At 40.7% G+C, this 25,613-nt stretch overlaps 1 protein-coding gene across 9 annotated transcripts in view; it reads right to left on the minus strand.

Annotated features, from left to right (window-relative positions):
* The window catches only part of SH3PXD2A (SH3 and PX domains 2A), a 168,539-nt gene that overhangs the window by 73,108 nt on the left and 69,818 nt on the right, over positions 1 to 25,613 (minus strand). For 4 of the 9 annotated variants that reach the window (XM_072129541.1, XM_072129534.1, XM_072129536.1 and 1 more), the window contains exons 5-6: positions 20,996 to 21,024; positions 5,251 to 5,295 (exon numbers count right to left, since the gene is read on the minus strand). In XM_072129541.1, the coding sequence (XP_071985642.1) occupies positions 5,251 to 5,295; positions 20,996 to 21,024 (74 nt within the window). Of the gene's footprint in view, positions 1 to 5,250; positions 5,296 to 6,938; positions 7,054 to 20,995; positions 21,204 to 25,613 lie in introns of those variants that run through there. The other 5 variants (XM_072129540.1, XM_072129535.1, XM_072129537.1 and 2 more) reach the window with 3 other exon arrangements.

Below are 25,613 nucleotides of genomic sequence, written 5' to 3' on the forward strand. Positions count from 1 at the left end.
TAATAGAGAAAGGAAACGGCTCTACTCTGCAAGGAAAAGTGCTTTCTCTTATGACTCCAGCTGGAAGTCAAGAGGGGACTGTAGACGCCAATCATATTCATTTGCACTGGAGTTCTTAAACAGAAACACATGAGTAAAACTGAGTAAGGAGGGAGGGAAGGGAGGGAATAGCCAGAAGGAGGAGGGGGGAGAAAATAGAGAAAGGAAGGAGGAGAAGGTCTGCACACTGTTTACTTCAAGCAGTAGAAGTAAAGACACAGCGCCATATTCTTTCTAAGAGGATTTTCCACATATATATTCTGCAGAAGCTTTTCAACCTTTTTTTCTTTTTTAACCCCTTTGGGGTTATCCCAAAAATAAGCAATCTGCATGTATAATCCAGCTTCTAGCCACAGTATCTGCTCTGTTCATTGAAAAATATTAAATTACCGTATATACTCGTGTATAAGCCGAGATTTTCAGCACAAAAAATGTGCTGAAAAACCTCGCCTCGGCTTATACACGAGTCAAAAATAAAAATAAATACATTAATACTCACCCTCCGGTGTCCCCGATGTTCCTCGCGGCTCCCGGCGGCTCCCGATCCCTGTCGCGGCTCCTTCTCTCTTCACTGGCCGGGAGATCGCGCTGGCCGTCGCACACTGTGATGCGACGCTGTCGCCGCGGATGACGTCATCAGCGGCGACAGCGCGCCATCACAGTGTGCGCCGGCCAGCGCGATCTCCCGGCCAGAGAAGAGTGAAGAAGCCGCCGGGAGCCGCGATGGGGATCGGAAGCCGCCGGGAGCCACGACGAACATCGGGACAACGGAGGGTGAGTATTAAGTTTATTTCTTTATCTGTATAGGGGCTGCTGTATACTACTGAGGGCAGACTGTATACTGATGGGGGCAGGCTGTATACTACTGTGGACAAGCTGTATACTATTGGGGGCTGTGCTGTGTACTACTGGGGGCAGGCTGTATACTACTGGGGGCAGGCTGTATACTACTGGGGGCAGGCTGTATACTACTGGGGGCAAGCTGTATACTACTGGGGGCAGGCTGTATACTACTGGGGGCAGGCTGTATACTACTGGGTACAGGCTGTATACTACGGGGGGCAAGCTGTATACTACTGGGGGCAAGCTGTATACTACTAAGGGCAAGCTGTAAACTACTGGGGGCAAGCTGTATACTACTGGGGGCAGGCTGTATACTACTGGGGGGCAGGCTGTATACTACTGGGGGGCAGGCTGTATACTACTGGGGGGCAGGCTGTATACTACTGGGGGCAAGCTGTATACTACTGGGGGCTGGCTGTATACTACTGGGGGGCAGGCTGTATACTACTGGGGGGCAAGCTGTATACTACTGGGGGCTGGCTGTATACTACATGGGGGCTGGTTGGCTGTATACTACATGGGGGCTGGCTGTATACTACACCCTCGGCTTATACTCGAGTCAATAGGTTTTCCCAGTTTTCGGTGGTAAAATTAGGGGTCTCGGCTTATACTCGGGTCGGCTTATACTCGAGTATATACGGTACATACGCATTTTACACAATACAAAAATGCTGAAAGATACCTTCAAAATCAATAATAAACCAAGGACATTACTCATAGATCCAGGCGCCGTTACTGTGGTAATCTTCTTATATTTATTATTTACTATGGCCTCCTTTGTTCAAAAATCAACTTTTAAAATTATTCTCCTAAGCCCATGGTGGTTCTGCGAGTGTTACCAGAGACCCTTCATGCTGTAGATTTACAGGCTGTTACAGTGTGCAGGAGCACTTCTCCCTCCCACTGTGTGTTGAAAAATACTCTGCTGCAGTGAGAATACAACAGGCAGAGTGAGGGGTAAGTGCTGAACAAGCTGGAGCATGGAGGGGCTCTGGTAATATATATAATATATATAAGAAGATTACCACTGCCATGGTTCTTGGATCTATAAGTAAGTGTCCCTGGTTTACTTTGCTTGATTTTGATGGTAGATTCCCTTTAAAGAAGTTTTCATGAGAAAGTGAAGAAGTCAGTTTTTAAAAAGTTGCCCTAAGAAAAATGCATAGAAATGACGAAAAAAAATATTAAAGTGTAAATGTCCCACTGGCCGTCCTCGTTGCTTACCTTGTGGTGACTGTGCGGCGCTTAGCCAGGGGACTGCCCCAGCTAATCATTATGGTTATGGCCGCAGTGGTTACTTCAGTACAGGTCCTAATCACTGCAGTCAAGCCTCAAAGATGAGTGGCAGAGTAATAGTGGGGATTTTATGTATTTTAAGTATTGGTAATTTCTTGCTATTTTATGTGGACAGATCTTGGAAATCCCCTCTAACACCATCTATCTACCATTACTAGTCACAACAAGCAACAATGTTTCCAATCTAAGTTTTGCACAACCGCAAGTTGTCACGTTGCCTTAAAAGCTATTATTTAAGTCATTGTTACCATTTACAACACTCTGACCTATTAGAAATGTGGCCATATTATCCAAAGACATTGACAGAAGGTGTATACAGGCCCATGACAGGCATTGGTGGATTTCTAGTTCAGTGAAGTAATTACTGTATACTAGGGTCTCTTGTGTATGGAATTTTTAAAAAGAATCTTAATTATTAGATATTATTTATAATTCATGCAACTTGAACAGGCACAGGTCTGGTAGCAATATCATAAATTGTTCGGCCCAAGCAGGGGTGAACCTAAAATGAGGTGAGCTATAGTACTGAACCCCCTCCACCTCATCCAGTAGTTATATAACACATTGGCCCACATTTATTAAAAACAGTGCAAACTGCACTAGGTGCAATTTGCCTGTGTAGTGTGCAGAGGACGCCAGATTCATTGTGGGGTACGTTCTTCATGAGCAGTGATTCCGATTGAGTGAACCAACTTTTTAGGTGCGCCTTTAACACAGAGTGCAACACACTTCTGTTGGACAATGCATCATAAATGTGGTTCCTGGCCCCAGTGTGCACCAGAACGCCCCTCTCAGTGCAGTACTTTGTGTCACGTCGGGTATAGTGCAGCGTCGCGGACTTAATAAATATGTGTGCAAATTGTTTGCACTGAAAAGAATTTGCAAAGTCAGACAATGGACACCATTTTTAAGTGTCAAATCCTAGGCTGACTGCACCCCTCCTGCTGCCCCCTTTAATGCTGTAGTTGGTGCTGCCTGAGGCAAGAGGCTCAACTCACCTCATGGCTGGTTCACTCCTGGGCCCAAGGTACCCCTGACCAAGACTTGTTATACAACAGTATAAACAAAGCCATGCCATCTCCAGAGAGTAACAGTGGCAGAAAGGGTCATTGAATGACCAATCCAGTAGTTTTATTAATGTGTGCTACTACGGTAAAAATGTTGGGATCCTACAAAAGTGGAGTTTTATATAATAAGCAGAGTAAGCACAAACTATATGTTATTTCCCATGATATTGTAAACATAAATGGGACATTTAATTATTCTTTCTAAATATTATGACTTTTAAGTAAGAAATTAGCAAATATTCCCATTTCCATTTTTATCCCATCACAACATATGTCATCTTTAATAGGGATTCCCACGCCATCTGCCATTATAGAAACACAAGTGAAATAAAAAATAAGTTACAGTCACAATTCATTTCTAGCAAAACAGGACATTTGTTTGTGAAGCGGGGACGATGCAGACATGTGACTGCCTGTGCTTGAAGTCATATGAGCCCCTTGTACAGTGAAAAAAGGGTATCTAGCCGATTGCATCACAGAAAACTACATTATGTGTAACAATTTTACATTTCTTAAAATATTTTTTCCAGTGCAAAATATGCAAAGACTCATATCTGTCTCTATACTACTTTTAGCATGTGACATTTTTAGACTGGATTAACTACTCTATTAAAAGTTTAAGAACATACATATCTAGGTAAGTTGTAAACTTATTCTATGGCTACAGAGGTGAAGAATAATAAAATCCATTTTAGCTGGATTTCTACTGATTAATTGCTTGCCTTCTTTGCTCACAACTGCGCCCCCTGCTTATTCAGTGTCTGCACAAAGTATGTGGGAATTCATTCAATTTCAATCCAGATTCTACTTGTCCTTGTTAAATTACATATATCGGGGAGGCATTTAGCCACCAATCTAGTTCAGTGATGGGAAGAAATCTATACATTTCCCTATGCTAGGAGATTCAACATTATGCTATAAACAATGGGGCAGATTTACTTACCTGGCCCATTCGCGATCCAGCGGCGCGTTCTGTGCGGTGGATTCGGGTCTTCCGGCGATTCACTAAGGCAGTTCCTCCGACGTCCACCAGGTGTCGCTGCTGCCCCCCTATTTCCGTCGCGTGCATGCCGGCGCCGATGCGCCACAATCCGATCGCGTGCGGCAAAAAGCCGGGGCAATACAGGGAAAATCGGCGCAAATCGGAAATATTCGGGTAACACGTCAAAACACGCCCTTAGTAAATAACCCCCAATGTTTTCAAAAGACAAGTAAGGAGTCACTCTGGGGGATAGGGTATAATATTCAAACTTGGGACATCCTCTTTAAAGGGTGGACACAACTGTACCTGGGACCTACATCTAGATTTGACAACAAGAAACGTGTGAACATTTGGAGGAACCGTCAAAGGTTAGATGGCAGAGGACAACTTTCAGGATCAAATCTACGAGTATTTAACTCAATTTGTTTCAATACGTATTTTAAACATATTTATAACACATTTTACAAGGACATGCTATGTTTTGACACAATGTTTTGCTCAATGGTCTCTAGAATACAGCATGCACTAAAGTCTATGCAAATATGACTTGTAGATTTTGCTACACAAAATTAGACATATTTTGCAAAGTATTTCACTGGAATTACAAAATCACAATGAAAATGTGTCCAAAAGCTGTAAAATGTATATGCAACACACATATAGTGGACAACAATAAGTTCATGTGTACATTATTATAACATGGATTAAGCATATTTCGGGCCCAACAACACAATTAGTACAATACATTTGAGTATGTTACTTCGACACATCAGTAGTTTTTCCTGTGCTGAGACCTAATTTTTAAGCCACAGCGGGGAATCACAAAAATGTACTGTTTAATGGGGGGTTGGAAGGTTTCGAGTTCTCTGTGCTATTTCAGGCTAACGTGATATAGTGTTATAAACATGATGCAAAGTACACATTTCCTCTGTAGTTGTCCACATGCACTGAGCACTATCTATAGTCATTTCACGATGCACACATGTGACACGCCAGGATACACAGCACACAAAAGTGTACTACCTTTGGCTTCAGCTTTTGGAATCTCACATAAACTGGACATCCAAACTTCAGGTATCCAGTGGAAGCAATGAAAAAGTTAGAAATAAATAAGGAGCATTAAACATTCTGTACAGTAAGGAATAACAGGCGGCAAATACAACTCTTACAGTTTCTATTACGTTTTGTTAAACCTTGGTTTAAGAGAACTGCAAACTTAATGAATTAACCTGCAGTAATAAATGCTTATAGGATTCAACGTTGATCACTAATAATGACTATTCTTCATAAAAATGTCTTAATTCTTCAGTTCATTCCCAAAAGAACAGCATATGGCAGTGGTGGCGAACCTATGGCACAGGTGCCAGAGGTGGCACTCAATGCCCTCTCTGTGGGCACCCAGGCCATCACCAGAGAGGACTCCAGGTATCTTCCTGCAGTCCCAGACAGCCAAGGACTTGCTATTTTAAAGTGATAGCACTCCCTGGGACTACCGGAGGAGTGGGAAGGTGTGGACAGATCTGGATTATAATTGTAGCTCCTGCTCCGACCCTGACAATTCTTCCTGTTTATGGGACCCTGGAGGGAAGCTACAATGATCATCCAAATTTCTTTTATTTTCTGCTTTATTGGTGTCCTCAAGGTGCAAAGATGAATGAAAGCAGTGACAGAGTAGGGAGTGTAAATCACTGACTTAAATTTCTGTGTTGGCACTTTTGCGATAAATAAGTGGGTCTTGATTGTAGTTTGGGCACTCGGTCTTTAAAAGGTTTCCCATCACATGCATATGGTATCAAAACTTCAGGTGATTCAATGAAAACAAATAGAATATGAATTGTGACACAATATTTGGTGTTTAAATCGCTTTTTTTTTTTTTTTAGACATGCGAGATATTGGCATATATTTTCTACACTTTCTAGCTTTCCATCTAAATTAAGCCTAAAGCCATGAAGGCATCATAACCTATCACCTGCCGAACGTTGTCCCATAATTTGAGTCAGCAGTGTTGGCTTTGGATCCAAATAAAATAACTTGAAAGCTTGTGTGCTCCTCTTGGTTGTTCACATTTGAATGGAAAGTGATCAACCGGCAACAAGGTGAAGCCAACACCCCATGAATTGGATTTGTAGTGCTTGGAAACCCACATACGAAAAATTAAGCTGTCGTTATATATTGTTGGAGGACCACAAAGATACAAGAAATAATGATTTCATGACGAAGATCTAGATGTTCTCCTGCTTTCTTATACACATTTTTGCAATAGGGTAACTACTTTCCATGTGTCCTAGTAGGTGGAGTATATGGCTTTAAGGGTGTACTAGATAGAGAGTCGGTGCAGTCTAATCTGGTAAATTCTATCAATGGAAAGCTTCTATATAGAGCAAGCTTTAACATATTCAGCTGAATCAATGTGTCAGAGCTAGTATCAATGAAGACCAAGATATAAGAGACCACCAATGGATCATAGTATTTGCAAGAGGAATATTTCCTGATTCATTATTTTATATAATTCTCAACGTTTGGTCAATGGTTTTTAGATTCTGGACTCTAATTATGGTTCCACCACTTATTAAAGGGGTATTCCTCCCATGAACTCAAGATTCTTAAATGTACTCAGGATAACAAAATAACACATTCTCTAATTCAGTGTTATTAACAAAAATACAACATTTCACAGATATAAGTCCAACCTATCAGTCCTGGTGCTTACAATTTTGGTTGCCCCTGGATCTGACCGTAAATCTTCTCACTATGGTTGGATTCTTCTCATGAATAGCTTCTCTTCTCTGCATGTTACAGTGTTCTCTGCCTCCTGCTACACGCCCCTGCATTACAACAACAGCTTAGACACTGGCACTTAGTACCGGCAAGCAGCATCGACTTACCCTACAAGCTAAAGGCAAGATAAGGTCTTTATGCAGGGGAAGAAAGCATATAGCCGTGCTGACTCTGTGTGTGTTATCAGTGAGCTAGAAGAGCTGAGAATGTCATTGTGTTTTTTTTTATCAATCTTATGGAACTCATCATCTCTGATCTGTCTCGGCTTTTTTTTCTATGTGTCAGATACTAATAGAATGTTCAGAAGCTAAATAAACCTGTAGATAAACCTGTACCCTGAAAATCTAAGTACATTGTCAGCACACAGCATCTCACAGCAAAGATGAATCATGTAGTGTCTGCTTAGAGAACTAAAATAACAATAACACTGATTAAAATAGTAAATTAAGGGGGTTTAAAATGATCTTAATTGTGTAAACATCACTAGGGGATTAAAATTTGTGAACTTTCTTTCACAAGAAATACCCTTTAAGAGTAACCTATTGATTTTAAGATTAAACAACATGTATACAAATCTAGAGGAAAGAGTATGTAGAGTATTTTAAAAAATAAACTAACCACAGGAAGGGCGACCAACTTCTGTGACCCCAATAATCATGAGAACTTGGGTCCTTTGCAGCCCCAAAACAACCAAAATTTTAATGTAAAAAATACTGTAGATAAACTGTAGATGTGTAATCTATATCCCATTGCAATGGTAACAGGTTTAATGTAAATCCAATGTAAATGACCTTTAGAAAATCTCTTTGGTGGGCCCAAACCAAGGAAAAAGAAAAACTAGGGAAACAAACAAGTCAGCAAGTGTTCTTGCAGTACTGACACATCTGGTTTTCATTTGGATTTCCTTTTAAAAACTTCAACATAAATTGTTCCCAGTGTTAAGAGGGGAAGAAAAAAAGATTTATCACTGAAGTGTGACGTATAGACTCCGGGAAAACCTGCCTGCCCTTGCAAACAAAATAATACACAAACTGAGGTACATTATTTTATGGCATGCCTTTTCGGCAAAGAATGTTCTGACATGAGGCTGCTTTAGGCAGTGATAAAAAGTTTAAAAAAAATTTACACCACAATTGTTATAGCAATTTGGGAACGTTTCAGATGAATTTGGGAAATTCAGTACATCCGACTTCCTATTTTTGTTATTACACTGCAGCATTTTCTTACAATTACAAGTATAAACTTTAAAGAGATTTGCCTGGCCAAGAATTGGCTTTCAATATCAGATCAGTGGGGGTCCTACAACCAGCTCCACCACAGATCAGCTGTTCTGCTCTGAGAATAGGACAAGGAAAGGCCAAGAATTGGTCCTCAATATCAGATTGGTGGGGGTCCTGCAACCAGTTCCCCCGAAAATCAGCTGTTCTCAACAGAGAATAGGACAAGAAGATAGGCCATGGTCCTCAATATCAGATTGGTGGGGGTCCCTCAATATCATATTGGTGGGGGTCCCTAAACCAGCTCAGCCCAACATATCAGCAGTTTTCGGGAGAGAATAGGACAGGGAGCAGACAACACTGATCTCTGTGTGGGTCTGGATATCCAAATACATGGGAGCTGACCTACAGTACCTGGTTGGACACTACACAGAGAATGTCTGCCTCCTGTTCCATACTCTGACTAGTTCCATTCTCCAGCAGTTGCTGAGAGCAGCTGATCTGTGGCTTTCACAGCATTGAAATACCAATATGACCCCCAGAACCTGATCTATCATTATATACATCTCTGAAACACCCTGCACTTCAGTATATTCAATCCCTGCTTTCATTAAGGTCGTGATAATATACTCAATGGGTATTTCTTATTCACTTTTCCCTATTTTTGTCACCTGTTGCACCTTCTAGTAGCACCTGGTGTTCTATTAATTGCCTTGGCCCTTGCCCACCTAAGGTGTCCAGCCCTTCTGAGAAGATGCCACATTAGTTGTGACATTTATTAATCAGCCTACAGAAGAGCAGGGAACTGGCCAATCGAACTAAGCTACTTTTCGACCACTGAACGGTGTGGCCATAGCAAGCATTTCAAGAAAATTGTTTTACATTTGTTTACAATAATTCATCATAATATATTTTTGATAATAACATGTTTGATAAACTACCCTACTTTTGCCCAAGCACAATGAATTATCTAAACAGGAGGCTGAGGCACAGGGCTAGATCTTCGCTATTGTATCTGGATTGAAAAACACCAGACATGCCAAACAGAGCCTGGTAGTGCATCCACTCAGTGGAACAGCTGAAGGCCAGAAAGAGGCGCTGCCATCATAAAGAAACTACTGTAAAGACCTCCGCCTATGACACTGGAGGGGTAGCAGGTGCTGTTAAAGTTGATAGAACTACATGTACTGACTAAAGATTATTTATGGTTGGCAGCTGCCATAAATATTGTGCCTACTACAATATGTACACAACTGTGTGATCGACTTATTACTGTACTTATATAGCACAATATCGCATTACCACAAAATAAGAAGTGTAAAAATCCATGCATAAAGCTACGTGCTTGAAGAAGCAGGGTAGAGTTTGTTCGTTTCTTTAGGATCATGTGATATTGATGTGCAATATTTTTTTTTTACATGGGATTTTATATAAATCTAAAAATGTAACTATAATGTAATGTAAAGACTGCAATGTTTTGGATCACGATAATAAAACTATGATATGACAGTGAATGGTGCTGCCCCATTGTTATCTCAGAAGACAGCGGTGACTCATACACTTTCCTGCCCTTACATGGAGTATGCTGATCACTACTAAGCTCTCCAGCTTGGGGCCCATTGACTTTTTATACAGATATGTTAGAATTATGTCCAAAGCTGGAAGTCGGGATTGAGCTTTGCGGTTACTAAATGAGCGTACAACTGGCAGCGTAACAGAGGGAGGGCTCCTCGACATATTGAGTCAGGATCTGCAGTGCCAGCGCAAAGAAGTCTTTGTATATATAAACCTACAATCCTGATTATAGAACGCTAACAGAGAATTGTAACCGAGGAAAGAGGATTTCCAACACTTATTCTGTGAAGTGCATGCACACAGTCTCTGTGGATCCATGGTGCTGTAGGCCTTCTGTGCTACACAATATGGTTGGTGCCTCCATAGCGAGTCATATTACTGAATTACTCCACTCTAAAGCAGGGTTGTAAAAATTGTATCTAAACATTCTTTTATTTATACAGTATATTGTAAATATCCGAGAATTTTAAAGTTATACCCCCCAGGCTCACTAGTAATGCCTACAAATGAACCAGAAACTCCCATTTTGATGTGGCAGGATGCTTGTAGTATTGTTTTAAAGGGTTTGTCTGGAGGTGCATTTGGTTTGGATGCATTTCAAAAAACAACATGTGACTCGTGTGAGCTGCAGGCTGCCTCCACATCGGGCCAGGGACCTATCACAGCCGTCCCTGCCCGACGATCACTGTGATTGGTCAGGGAATCCAGCCTGACCAATCACTGTTAAAGAGGGAGGGGAGAGCTGGTTCCCGGGTCTGATTCTGTCATATTTCGTGACAGAAGTGACAGGATCAGAGCTGTGAACCGAAGCTCTGTCCCCTCAGTGTGTGGAAAGTGCTCCCTCACAAACAAATACCCCCCAAAACCCACTCCGACCCCCTGCACACCCCCGCACTTGGTACAAAAAGGTTGCAGTGCATTTAGTACAAACTGCATTGTATAATTCCTTTATCATTTACCGCAAGACCCGCCAACAAGTAACCTACTTGGCATACCAAGAACAAGTAATTAAGCAATTACTGTTCTTAGAGGGTGAAAAGGGTGCGAGCACATCCCATACCATCACGCCAGCATAATTGTGCCAGGACAACATTTCCCATGTGAGATCCCCCCCACAGAAAAGAAAAGACGGCCATACAAAAAATGCTGTGTGTGTTACAAGAAGGGAACACGCAAAGATACCAGTTATCAATGCGACACTTGCCCAGATAAGCCAGGGTTGTGCATCAAAGACTGTTTCCGTGCTTACCATACTTCCCTGGAATATTAATTTTATTGTTATTTTGTCATTTTTGTTATTTTTGATATGTTATGATCCTGAACAAACATGCACAAACTTTCATTGCAATGTTGGCCATTTACAAATTGATATTATAACTAAAATTTAAAACCACATTTCATTTCATTATAGCCCTAGATGAATACAGAAGGAACAACTGTTCTTCACAACATATGCAAATAGATTTTGCCTGGATTTAAATTTACTAGCCCCAAAAACTTTCATTATACCCCTAGATGAATAATTTCTGCTTTCTGGGTGTCGTTTACAATAAGGTTCACTTATGGTGGTGTTACATTATTCTGTTAGCTCAAATCTACTATAAGTGTGGAATGGGGCCTATAAGTCACTATTGCTTTATCCTGGAAACCTTTAAGGGTTTTGTTTCCAAAACGGGGTCACTTGTTGGGGTTTTTAACAGTTTCCATTCCCCAAAGTCTTTGTAAATGAAAGGTGTGACATAAAACTTTCAGGAAAATCTACCCACTCATAACCAAATGGTGCTTGCTGTGTTCTGTGCCCTGCTATATGCCCTAAAAGCAGCTTATTGTGGGGTATTTCTGTGATCAGGAGGAATTGTGCAATAAAATTGGGGGGGGGGTGTTTTTTCCCAATGCCGCACCCTCTTCCTGAGTGTGTCGGCATATCACTAGTCCAAGCAACTTTCTGCCACCCCCTAGAGCTCTATTATCCTTCCCACCCACTGTATAGTCCAGTCCCTATCACTCTCATGGCCAGGCCATCAATGCATATATTGGTTGGAAGCCATATATTTCCACATTTGCTTTAACAGTCAAGGAGACTACATTGAGTGAAAAATCTAAGCGGACATGTGCTTCATTCCTTGCTAGGCACAAAACCATTGGCCTTGTAGCTAGTTGAAACAGTGCATGGAGATCTGCCTGGCCCGCCACACACTCCTACTAATAGCAGTGCTAGCTACAGGAATTTGTATTCTAATCTTTTCACAGTGAGAAATAGTAGATGTTATTTAGTGTCTTGTACCCAAGTAGTGAAAGTTTAGGTAGCTGTACATCTGGCTTCACCCAAAAAAGAAGGAGGGGAATAGGAAATCTTATAAAATCCTTTACTCTACAAACTCCAAGCGTGGTAGTAACAAAAACCAGATCAATGGGTGAGAACATTTCAAGACCTGCACGGATATTCAGATTTACAACAGCATTAAAGGAGCCCATCTTCAGATACTGGACAGTTCTCCAAGTATAAAGGAATTCCTGCTTCTTGTTTGATATATTTATGAGAAGCTCTTCTAACAAGGTTTTAACGTGACTAAATATCTGTACAAGCCTGAAATGTACAGGTAGAGCAGACTTTAGTTAGTTTGGATCATCATACTCTGATATGGAATGGTTTAGAATGGGAATACCTGAATGATTATGTAACAAAAAGATTTTGTTTGTCAACAACTCATGATAAAAAAAACCCACAAAAAAATGACAAAATTTGAGCCTCAGATTTTTCGAAGCTTGCTCCTTCAAAAAAAAGCAAGCTTCAAAAGATTTACCAGGTCCCTTACTAGAAGGTTTCATTTATAATAAAAAATGTATTTAAATTGGGAACACACATGTTTTTGGGTCCCCTAAGACTCCCTGGTACAACCACTCAAGTTACCCCCCTGATTCCTATTATGGTAGATTTGTAAACTAAGAGTTTGCAATTGTGTGTTTTGTACTATTTTCTTCACACCACAATATTAAATTTGTTTCTTTGGCCAACCGTGAACCTTACCATAACATAATGTACATCCCTTTAAATTATCAACTGGTTAGCATACATTTCACAGCCAAAATATCATGCATAGTTAAATGTTGTGGTTACCCTGGTTTTACTTTCACACCAGCTTCTCCTTCTATTGGATGGGCCAGCTAGTAAAGGTGAAACACAGACTTGTGGAACATAGAGTAGCCTAGGAAGACTAGCCTAGGAAGACTAGCCTAGGAAGACTAGCCTAGGAAGACTAGCCTAGGAAGACTAGCCTAGGAAGACTAGCCTAGGAAGAGTACCCTTGGAAGAGTACCCTAGGAAGAGTACCCTAGGAAGAGTACCCTAGGAAGCTAGGGGCAAACTATGTGCTATGCATTTATTGGAAACTTTTACTTCGTCTGGAGGGTTGCTTTAAATGGAAGAACATAATATGGTGATAGACATTTGCTTGAACGATACTACTGTATATAGATGCTGGATTGACTTTTCATATACAAACAACCAGAGGTAATAGCATAATTCTCCTACAAATACACTAGCATGTGATGACTGCTCATGAAATACGGTAATAAGACAAATATTTGACTTCTCTTCATTACATATCAGACCTTGCGGATAACTCTTCCCCGGAGGTACACACACAGAAGCTAGACTGGCAGAGTACTCTACAGCCCAACAACAAGAGATCCATTCACCTCTCGAGCTGTCTGAGGGACATGTGTTTGCACAGTTCATGTGTTTATTGCACCATGCAAATTTTAGAAAACAAGACATCCCAAATACTGGGAGAAAACATCTCGGCCTGCCCTGGCATCCTGCTTCATATTTGTTTTGAATCCTGCTGGCATTGCATGTGACATGGTAGATGAGACAACATGTGTCTTCTCTGGAGTCATCATGCAAAGCACAATTTACAAAAAAAAAATCCTTGTCAAAAAGCCCTTTTGTATTATTACTATGAATTGTGAGACATTACAATAGAAAATAGACAATATGCCGCTTGTATATAAATGTCAGAAAATGTAGAGCTATTTAAAGGGAAAATACTAATATATCAGGAATGGATTCAAAGATTCTGAGAAATAGTGACAGTAAATTTCACTGCTCTTTAGTAAAAATCAAAGACAATTTCATTGGTTGAATAGTACTAAACAAATCGATATTCTTGCCCTAAGATCTTTCAGTCATCCAACAGTCATAAGCTATTACCTCCTTACTTTTCATAAAGTTTTATGGCTTCATGAGAACAAAGAATTGGTCACCTTGATCCTATATGACCGATCAATCATCTCAGGAGATCTCGATACTCAGTCCTTGGCTATGGTGGACTTTTTAGCTAAAATGTGGGGGACTGGAAACAGAAATGTTTTGCTGCTCTGTTTAACTCATTACATTTCTACATAGTCTTCAGTTTTTAAAGCCAAAAACCATGTTAAAACTGTGATGTGGTTAGTTGCACTACCACACACTACCCATGGTCAGGATAAGAGCTGTTATTGGAACAAAGCGATTCACCAGTGAATTTGGCATGATAAACTTTCTCCAAGGGCTTTCAGGATTTTTCTGGAACAAATCACAAAGGAATCACAGAGGAACTCATCACGTCTGTTCACTTCAGTGATACTAAGTTTGGTTGCTAGATGGTTAATTACAATGCTCAAGGTTTGGGTGAGCAGAATATTTATCTGAGGAAACCGTTGGGAATATCCGCTGGGTCACTGTTGACGTTTGAGCCTTGGCTCCGCCAATAAGTACCGTAATTTATTAGGCTCCACCTACAGAGTGTTAAAAGAGCCAGTGATGTCACCGGCTCTTCCCTCTGCTATTTTCACGCTATGAGTAAAGGTAATGCTATGACCGTGCATAGCAGAGGGGCAGCTGGTAACGTCATCGTCTCTCTTAATGCCATGTAGGTGAAGCCATTCCACCGAGGCGCACAAATAAATTACTTATCAGTAGAGCCCCTCAGGCCCTTTTTGCATACAGGCAGTCCCCGGGTTACGTACAAGATGGGGTCTGGAGGTTTGTTCTTAAGTTGAATTTGTATGTAAGTCGAAACTGTATACTTTATAATTGTAGATCCAGACAAAAAAGTTTTTGGGCCCAGTGACAATTGGAGTTTAAACATTTTTTGCTCCAATGGGACCAAGGATTATCAATAAAGCTTCATTACAGACACCTTACAGCTGATTATTGCAGTCTGGGACTATAGTAAAGCATTCAGAAAGCTTCCCCAGAAGTCAGAGGGGTCTGTCTGTAACTATGGGTTGTCTGTAAGTCGGGTGTCCTTAAGTAGGGGACCGCCTGTATTTTAAAAAGTGCTTTTTTTCCCCCAAAATGCAGACATTCTAAAAGATACAAAAAGAAGTTTTCTGGCGATGGCACAGGACGGGGAGGTGAGTTGAAAGCATCTACTATCAGGTAATAAGGTAGATGTCCTTTAAGTTTAAACCTTAGTAGTGGCCCATGTCATCCAGGTATTAGATGAGCTGGTATTCCCAACTGTTCCCTAAATAGTTACATTGAAAGTTTGTTTCGCAAAGTTTGTCCATGTGCGGACTTCAATTACTGGATCACACAATTCAGTTCAGTAGTTCTAGGTTCATTCTGGTAAATTCCACCTGCGCCCAGAGCGCGTTTGTCTGAACAAACTCCTATAGGTACAACTGGCATAAGGCTCTGTTTGTCAGCCAAATATACCAGCCAAACCAAGTAAAACTCAAGTGAAGGCAACAAGAACATCATAAAGTGCAGAAACATGCAGATATTGTCTGAACAGCAGCAAAGGAGATTTACTGATGGGTATTAATCCTTAATTTTTAATTTATCCATTTTGAATCCACTTTCACAAATTGTCTGGTTGGGAAATCCCTACAAGCTAAGAACAGAATGTATACTCCAACACAAAACTAACATAGTAGAAATGGAAATGCTGCAGGGGATGAAAGATGAAAAACATCAAATCTGGGACTGGCCCCTCTATACATCACATTGTACGTCAGCTTCCTGCTCCACTTATTGGACATGCTTTGTCCATATGAGAATTTGTTATTTAACAAAACAAACCACATGGAGAATTATTTACCAGAATTTCCTGGCAGCTGAACTGGGAATCATAGAGCAGAGCTGTAGTACAATATGTTAGAAATTAAAGACTCTATGCGTGCTAAAGCTCATCTGTATTTAAGAAGACATGGAGCTGATAACGTATTGTTATTGTGTTCCTTTAAACCACACGTTATCCATGTGCATTACTATTATGCTGTGTCTGCATATCCTCCATCTAAAACAGTGAAATCATATACAACAGTGAGCTGTTTATTCTTTTATGGCATCATGCACATGATTGTAAACTTGTGGAAATAGGAAGGCTCACCAACCCCTACAGGGTCCTTCCATGGGTCTGAAAGCGCTGAATATGGTGTACTTAAAGCAACTACCACTAAAGAAGAATATCTCTGCAATGCAGCTCACACTAGAGCATGCAACAAAAATCCTTTATGATACTAATGGAAACTTTGAAGAACTTCCATTTGTCTCGTTTATAGGTCTCTATATACTGTAAACATATACTAGGCATCAGAACTTTCAAGTCTATAGGGGATAACAAATTGATCCAAATTGATTTCTGGGGGGCAGGCAATGTGACTACTGGGGGCAGACACAGGCACTACAAGCTAGTGGGGTCAAACAAGCACAGTGACCACTGGATACTGGGGGTAGGCACTGTTTCCATTGGCTGCTGGTGTGACTATTGGCTACCATGGGGCTGGTGCCATATCTACTAGTTCCTGTGGATGGCTGTGAATATTGGTTACTGTGCAGAGATGTGACTGTTGGGGACCATTTTCAAGCACTGTGACTATACTGGAGACTTCTAGGGCAAAGTTTCTATATTGGTTACTGTGGTAGGGCACTGTTACTATATTGGTTATGGTGGGATTTTTGCCCCCAGCGTCCAGCATTGATTGTGTCTACCTAGGTAATGCATGGGTGTGATTATGTTTTATTTTTAATATAATGTTTTTTGTACCACACTTGTGCAGGTTATTATTGAATTACTTTGACTATTTTCTGTACATATACAAGCCTGCCCTACCACTCGTACGTGCTTTTTAAAATGTTTTTATTCTTTCTTTTGATGACTTAATAAAGCTATTGTATTTAACATACCTCTTTTTGACATCCGCCTTTCCTTTCCAAAATCAAATGTGATACTTCGGATGTTTATAAAATACTCATGACCCAAACCCTTGTCTATATATTATATTGGTTATGGTGGTGATAGGGAACTGTTACTATATTGGTTACAGTGGTGATGGGGTACTGTTACTATATTGGCTACTGTTGTGGGACACTGTTACTATATTGGGGAATGTTACTATATTGGTTACTGTGGGGACATAATAGTGATAATAAGAGAATGATGAAGTGAGGAGCCGAAAATTTCAAACATTATTGTATTTACAGCAAGTGCTGGTATTAAACATGAGCTCACAATTCTGCATTCAATCCTCAATATTTTTGACTCTGAGCTTGTTTCTATTTTTATGTACTTCTCGTACTTAGCGCCTGCCCTGACAGTGTACTATATTTTTTCTCCTGATCACAGTTCTGATTCAGTTTTCATATACTTAACTTGGTTCTGGTGCGGTTTCTTGAGTCTAAGCAACATGGCAGCAAAAACTGGCCGTATGTCACCAATATATCATCTGTTTATGTAGATTTGCAAAAAAAAAGGGATGTTTGCAAATGTTATCAGTAGCTTGTCCCAAACTCTTTGAGAGTCACATGATTGTATTACATAGCACAAGATCCGCAAATATGAATGGCACACAGGTGACACACACTTTTCACAGACTTCTAAGGCAGAGCCAAGTATAGGACCTGCTTTGAGTTTTTCTACAGGAGCATGAGGTTCAGCTACGGTGCTGAGGAATCCTCATGCATGAGCCCATAGCAATATATGGAGCCATGACACAACCACACGATGGAAAAAAACTATAGTGCGGCTTGTTTTTGTTATCCGTTTTTTTTTTTTTGTGGTTGGCACACTGACATATTAATTCAATGGACCTATGCACATAAACATTTTTGTGACAGATCCATGTGTCTGTAGAAAATTCAGAGCAGGTCCTACTCCTACCCATGTTTAGAAGAAGAACGACACTAGTTGTATTTGTGGAATATTTGCGCTGTAGCGCTGTGAGTTTGAACACGTTAGTGACATTATTTGCAAGTATTCCTTTTTTTTGCTGATCTGCCTTAACAGATGACATACGGACCACTTTTGCGGACCTACGGCTCAGACACTGACCCCACACATTGGCAAATGATGTCTTCTGGGTGAAGGGACGCTTTAATAATTTAATATGGAATTGATTATTCACATTTTGTGCCTGAATAGTTCATTGGGCCTAGTTAAAATTGGAAAGTATGCTTCTTCAGCTTATGCAGTCCTCCCTGCATCTGCTTCATGTCAGTTCTCTAATCTCTTCTGGGTGATAAACTTTTATAAGATAACAACTTATCTATTTCCTACTGATAATAGAACCAGGAAAGTGGAGAAAAGTACAAGACAACCAACATGTCATGTCGTGTTGTGATGTGAAATATATATACTTTACACTGGAAAATGTAAGAAAATATCAATTATCTTATTAGAATGTGAAGTTTTTGTGTAGAGTTGCACAATATGATGAATGTAGTAGGAGGGTTTTCTACTCTATGGAGGACTTTGGATGTCATAATGAATAAAGAACAAGGCAGACAAATAAAATAAACACAGGGATGTGGTTGCCTGTACCAAGGGCCTCAGGCCTAGTCATGTGTATTTGTCATGCAATGATACTAAGTTTACTTTTATTATAATTAAAGTGAATAAACCCTAAGCTGCAGTAACTCCACAATGTCCAGGAATTATGGGGCATCAGCTACTATCACAGTAAACCCCTTTGAAGAAAGACATTGGGGCAGATTTATCAATCTGTCTAAAAGTAAGAATGTTCTAAGGTGCTCATGGCAACCAATTACAACTCCCTTTTAAAATATTCATGAGCACTTGTAAAATGAAAGCTGAGCTGTAATTGGTTGCCATAGGGCAACTAAGAACATTTTTACTTTTAGACAGCTTGATAAATCTGCCCTATTGTTTCTAATCTGTATCAGAGATGAAGACCAGAACACAAAACTGATGACATCCTAATATTATTAAGTAAATGCAACTTCCTGTCAGTGCAGTAATGACATTACATAATCTGGCCCAGTACCTAGTATGAGGCCTGCACAAATATTGTCTGTAAGGGGTGAGATGGGCGGAGGTCTGGGGCCTGGCAAACTCAATGTTTAGCTTTTAGTCATGGAAAAGGATGAATGTGAAAAGGATGAAAAGAACATCAGAAATGGCTAATACGCGATTTCCATGAGTAATATGGCGATACATCTCTACAGACCAGTGAAAGTCTGTGCCACCATTAAAGGCATGAGTCATAGGAAATCTTCAGATGCAGCCTGGCACCGACTCATACGAGCTGAAGATTGTCTTCTGTAGTAAATAAGAGAAAATATGAAGAATTCTGCAGCATGAACAAAGTGCAACGAAAAAATGGTGCCCACTTCCTGAGCAGTGCAGGTGGTCCCACATTAATGAAGATCGGGAGACAGTTTGATTAATCTGGTGCACCCTGCACACTTCACAGGCAAACTACACATAGTACAGACCGCACTAGCCCTGATATATGTGGGCAAATGTATCTAGTCCTTCAATTTCTTAATACAGAAGATTTTACAGATTCTGGGGAAGGAATGTGGGGAGGGGTAACTTTACATCCATTCCATTGAATATAACCACAGAGATCTGTGTACTTACTGTATGTATGGATAAGACATGACTAATAATAACAATATTAAAACTCTAAATGTCCCCTCATGATTTAACTTAAGTGTTGTCTGGAGATTTAAAAACATGTCTGATTTCTTCTCCTCTCCTGTCCACAGCAATTAAGCTCCATTTGTATACAGCTGCAAAAGTGGCAAAAACCACCGTCAGGTATGTCGCCATTTTTGAAATCAGGCATGTTTTGGACAATCATTTTAAAGCTCTATTCTGCAGCAAAATTCATGTAAAATACAAAAAAAAACATTCCTGTAATTGGGCTTCTGCAACCTATTTACATGTTATGACATCTGACACTCATATTTCAGTGCATGAAACTTGGTTGTATTGAGTGGAATGTCACTTATTTTGTATGGAAATTCAGTGGAGCTCATAGTAAGAGGGGCTAAACACTTGTAAATCTGTGTTTTAGGCTTTGATTTTTGCAGCAGGAAGTTAGATTTTAAGTTATGAGAACAAATATGTATTGTAACACTTAATACAGTTACATTGGATCGCCCTAAATACAAAGCGAAACTTCTAAAGTCTATCGAGGTTGGTTCTTTATAACTAAATACGATCTGTCTGTATTATTTATCACTGATACATTATCTCCTGGTAAAACAAGATAGTGACAAATTCTACTACTAGAGACAGAAGGAACACCAGCAGATCCAGCTACACTGAGAGCTCCAATACACTAAGAAGATTAGGAATCAATAACCCTTTACAATAAGTGGGTGCTGTAAATAATCTCTTGGGTCTAGGAACCGCAAAGGGGAGTTGGAGCAGAATATTACTAGGTATCGGTATATGCACTCTCATCACATCCCAGAAAGCACTCTCAAAAATAGCCATCAATACTATGCAAAGCGTAGAGCAGGAGGAACAGTCATCACTCAAGATTTCCCTAAGGCATGGACAAGAATGTTAAAAGCTTCCTCAAAGCTGAAGAGATCTCATTTGTATATTCAACATAAATCAAAGTGTTAAAAAAACGACATAAAAATATGGATAAAACGAGAAGGATAAAGTAAAGGTTAGAAAGAAGATAATCCCATAGTAGGGCCTGAAGACATTTCATCGAGTAGATATCCCATAAATGAAGCTCGATAGGATAATGAAGCTATCAGAAGCTCAGATGTAGGGATAAGTTGGACAATATGATTGAAAGTATGCAGAATAATTCATGATCAGACATTAAATCCCTGTAGCAATCTATAGGACATCATAGATTTGCATGCACTTTGGTAATCAGAAGGCAACATTATTGTATTTCATGCAACAGGAGAGGAAATAATAGAAATCGATATTCTTACCTGATTTACGCTTTGAAGAGCCATAATCCCTAAAAAAGAAACAGCAGCAAATAGACATTGTTAGATAGGAAGTATTGGGGGGCTTAGAAATGCAGGTGCCCCACCCATGCAGCGAAACAATCCCCAGCTCTGCTATCCCTGGTGTCGCTGGAGGCTTGGGCTGTGAGAATCCTGACAGAGAGACGATTGACAGGACCAGAGCAGCATCACAGCACTACAAACAGCTGCTGCAACCAGCACGGGGAGGCAGAGGACCATGTGATGTGATGACAGAAGGAACCATCCCTAATTATACAGGGGAGCCTTTCCTGCCTTTACGAGATGCTACAAGTGTTCTCCCTATTCCGAATACATCACAGCACACAGCACAGACACCTGTACCTCCTGCCATGGTCGTGCCTTCAATCAGTCTCCATCTAGAACATTCTCTAAACAGAGAAACTTATTAAAGGGATCTATAGTTTCATAGGAGAAAATATCATGGAGTGCTCTAAAGTGTATCAAGATTACGTGTAAAATCTGGAGGCTGGTGATGCTGCGGGAGGGCACTATTTATTCATAAAAGATCACATGTATCTGCTATAATTCTCTATAAGCATCTATGTATATGATCTGTCCATAAAGACAGAGAATTCCCTTGTCAATAGGTTTTTGGTGGAGGCATTACATGTCCCCTAAAAAGAAAATATTAGGAATTATTAGTTATACAGTCTGCTAAAATTAAATACATTTTTCTCCCACACCACAACAATTTGCTCCAAAAGGCTGACAGTGTCCCCCAATAATATCACAGTGCACTACTACCATTAGCAGCTGCCCTTCCCCAAAACAGTGACCGCCACAATGACCCCCCATAACAGTGACCCCCCATAACAGTGACCCCCCATAACAGTGATCCCACATAACAGTGACCCCCCATAACAGTGACCCCCCATAACAGTGACAGCCACAGTGACCCCCATAACAGTGACCGCCACAATGACCACTCATAACAGTGACTGCCACTGCAACCCCCATGAAAGTGTCCACCAAAGTGCTGCTTAGCGCCCCTTATAACAGTGGCCACCACAGTGCTCCTCATAGCAGTTACATCCAATAGCTCCCACAATAGGAGTGATTCCCAATAACAGTGAATGCCAACGAGTCCCCATAACAATAACCACCCCAGTGCCCCCATTACAATTACAGCCAACAACTCCCACCATAGGAATTTGCCCTGATAACAATGACCGCCACTGAGCCCCCATAACAGTGACCATCATAGGAGTACTCCCAATAACAGTGACCGCCACAGAGCACCAATAACCGTGACCACCACAGTGCTCCCCATAAAGGTTACAGCCAACAGCTCCCACCATAGGAGTGCCCCTGATAACAGTAAAAGATACAGTCCCCCATAATCGCATTTCCGCTCTTTAACTTGCCAACTGTCATTGCCAGGACTGTCTCATCGCACTTGGTCTAGACTGAAAGTTGTGGCGTTTGTGTACTTAAATACCCCCTTTTTCACCAAGTAGAGGTAAGTTTGTGGTGCGTGCTCTTACATGTGTTAGTCATATAACTATTGGTAGTTTGGTAACACTATTAGTGTTTGTTTCTTACCTACAAATGACAATGTACTATACAGGAAAACGCTAGTCCTTGACCATCAATTAACCAATAATAAAATATCGGTAGATGGGGAAACAAGTCTACTTTTCCTGGATTTGAGGAGGTCAGCCCTCTTTTTGGGAGACTGTTAGGAGAATATCCCTATTATAAGATCATCAGTATTCACAATGGCACGGCTGTGGTTAAATGCGCAGCAATGAACTGTATCACAAACTCCTAACATCTTTCACATTTCTGTTGCACAGTAGCAAGTGAATAATTTGACACAACACAAATTGTCTGTGAATTCACACATTAATATGTTATTTTAATATTTGGAGAAAAAAAAAGATCTGTACCGCACATTCACACATTATACAATGATCTATTGCTGCTAGGCCGCATTAATATACGAACCCGAGGTTCTTAGTTACATTGTGATGAAATTGTATAAGCCACTAACCACTTCACAGAGACCTCGTTTTAGTTGGTCCCTACAATATTGTGTGCAGCATCACATGTCATTCAACGTGGCTGCAACACAGAACCAGCAGGGACCAAGACCCAGCAGCCCCCATTACCCATACTGGCAGGTTAAGACCCCACCAGCACAGAACCACAGAAAGAGCAGACGCCATGCAGTACCGCACCAAGTAAACAGGTCCTAAAACCACACCCCTCCCTCCGTGTTCGAACCAGTTGTTTTTGATTTGCAGGAGACTACAGTGGCCACCTGCTTGCAGGAGACTACAGTGGCCACCTCAGTCAGTCTCTCAGACCACATGGAATGGTCAGTATTCAAGACCTGTTCACATTGTGCGATACTGTATGGTGTCTGCTGTTTCTATGGTGCTGGTGGGGACCCGGGGGCCCAGATTTGTGGGGGATTAAGCTGCCACTATGGGTAATGGGGGGCTGCTGGGACTTGGTCCCTGCTGGTGCTGTGTTGCAGCCATTGTGGACGCCATATGATGCCGTACCCAATAGTGTAGGGACCCACTAAAATATGGTCACTGACTCACTGTGAAGTGGTTAGTGGCTTATGTAATACTATCAAAATGTAACCTAGAACCTTGAGTTTAGTTTATGAATGCAACCTAACAGCAAAAGATCATTGTATAATGTGTGGATGTGCAATGCAGATTTTTCTCTGTACAAATGTTGCCATGTTATTTTATTCATACTCCCCTTCTAACCAAAAATATGATCAACAAAAGTATTAGGAAGGATCAAATATATAGAAATAAGTCATTTCAGAACTGTTATTTTTGTAACGGAGAGTCAACATTTTACTTGTAAATGTTATACTAGGCGGACAAAGTGTTTTTCGTATAGAGTCAGTGTATACACTGGAAAGCTCCCTACGTATGCGCTGTGCATAAAAGTGGACATATACTGGCCGACAGTGGTATACGCTTCCGTTTGCACAGTCTACGCTGGGAAAACATCCTGAACATTGGCAGCAGCTAATCAGTTGCTGCCAATGTTCGCTCCTCCCCACACATTCAGGGGGTTAGGAGGAGGGACCAGAGGATGGATCCCACATTGTTAGGACATGTCAGGACTATATGAACCCAGCCTTAGTCCTTCTCTACTGCTTCCAAGTTGCCTCCTGCATTCGCGATTCTTCTCATATTATGTAACTACACATTAAATTCCCAGGATACCCTTTTATTTCAAATACAAAAGAGAAAATGGTATATTTTAATACCCCAGCAGGTAACGGCTGACGGGACTCATGTTTCACACTACTATTGGAAATGTGGCGCAATCTTGAGGCTGCCAGATTGGACTGGATTTTTTTCAAAAAGGGAAGATTGTCATATAGCATTTCAAATAAAAGCAGAATTGAAATAAATTGCTGCAATTAGATTTGCAAGTTATCTCTCCAGTTCTTGGCGTTCCACAGTAAAATAAGACTTATAGAATTGTAAAACCATAGATCATTGCATCTCTCCAAAAGATATGACTAGAGTCCTATCGCTCTATAAACCTTGTTGCTCACTCCTATCCTTTCCATTGCTCTTCATACTTCCTCAAACGGCGCTCTCTTCTGTTCTACGCTCTTGTTGGATTTGTTTTAAAAAAAATAAAGCAATAAAAGAATCTATCGTCTCCATCGATCCCACTGTAGCTTTATTTTCACGTTACAAAATTAGCAATTTTGCATTATACTGTAGTGATTTTTGCTGTATCAATAAGGCCTGCTGCACTTTCCCTTAAAATGGACATTAGTCAAAAGTTACCCTCCTACCACAGCAAAGGAAAATATTGTCTGAAAAAATAAGAGTAGTATCCTTCATGTATTTCCATCCAATAAAAAACAAATAGAACTTGTGTCCATTGTTAGAAGTTATTGAATAAAGAAATGATGAAATGTAACCCCGTGTCAGGTTACTTCACCTTCTGGTATGACACACAAAATGTAAATTTAAAACAGACCCCTCAGAGACTCGGTAACATCAGAGACAACTTCTTTTAGTTCAAATGGAATGTTTTTCTATTCCAAGACAGAGATCGAAGCCAAGAAACACTCAGCTATAGGGCGAATAAAGAAAGTAATGTACACAATGTCATGCGGCATGTTGTGCAAACTTTGTTCTTTCCGCGATCGATAAAACCGAAGGAACAACAGATGTCTCTTAGCACAAACTGGTTCACAGTGTGTCTCTGCACCCCATTAACTCCATCCAGGATAACCTCAAAATGATGCTGAGCATGTGATACAGCATCTTCAACCCCATCCAGGTCGCTCCATTACGCCGTACACAACTTTTTCCTTGGAAATAAAAAAAACTCGCTTCTCAACCGACACATCTGGATCTGCAGTTTTTTGCTGACGTGATTGACTTTTAGCCATGTTGCACTAAAGGGGTTGTACCAAACTTAAATGGTATCCCCTATCCGAAGGTTAGGGCATAACAATCTGAATGGTGGATGTCTAAGTGATGTGGCCCATACTGATCATGAGATTGGGGGTCCTGTTCTCACTAACTGATGCATGCTTGAACTGCCATTTACGGCATTC

This window comes from Engystomops pustulosus, chromosome 11 (assembly GCF_040894005.1).
Source record: "Engystomops pustulosus chromosome 11, aEngPut4.maternal, whole genome shotgun sequence".
Taxonomy (NCBI): Eukaryota; Metazoa; Chordata; class Amphibia; order Anura; family Leptodactylidae; genus Engystomops; species Engystomops pustulosus.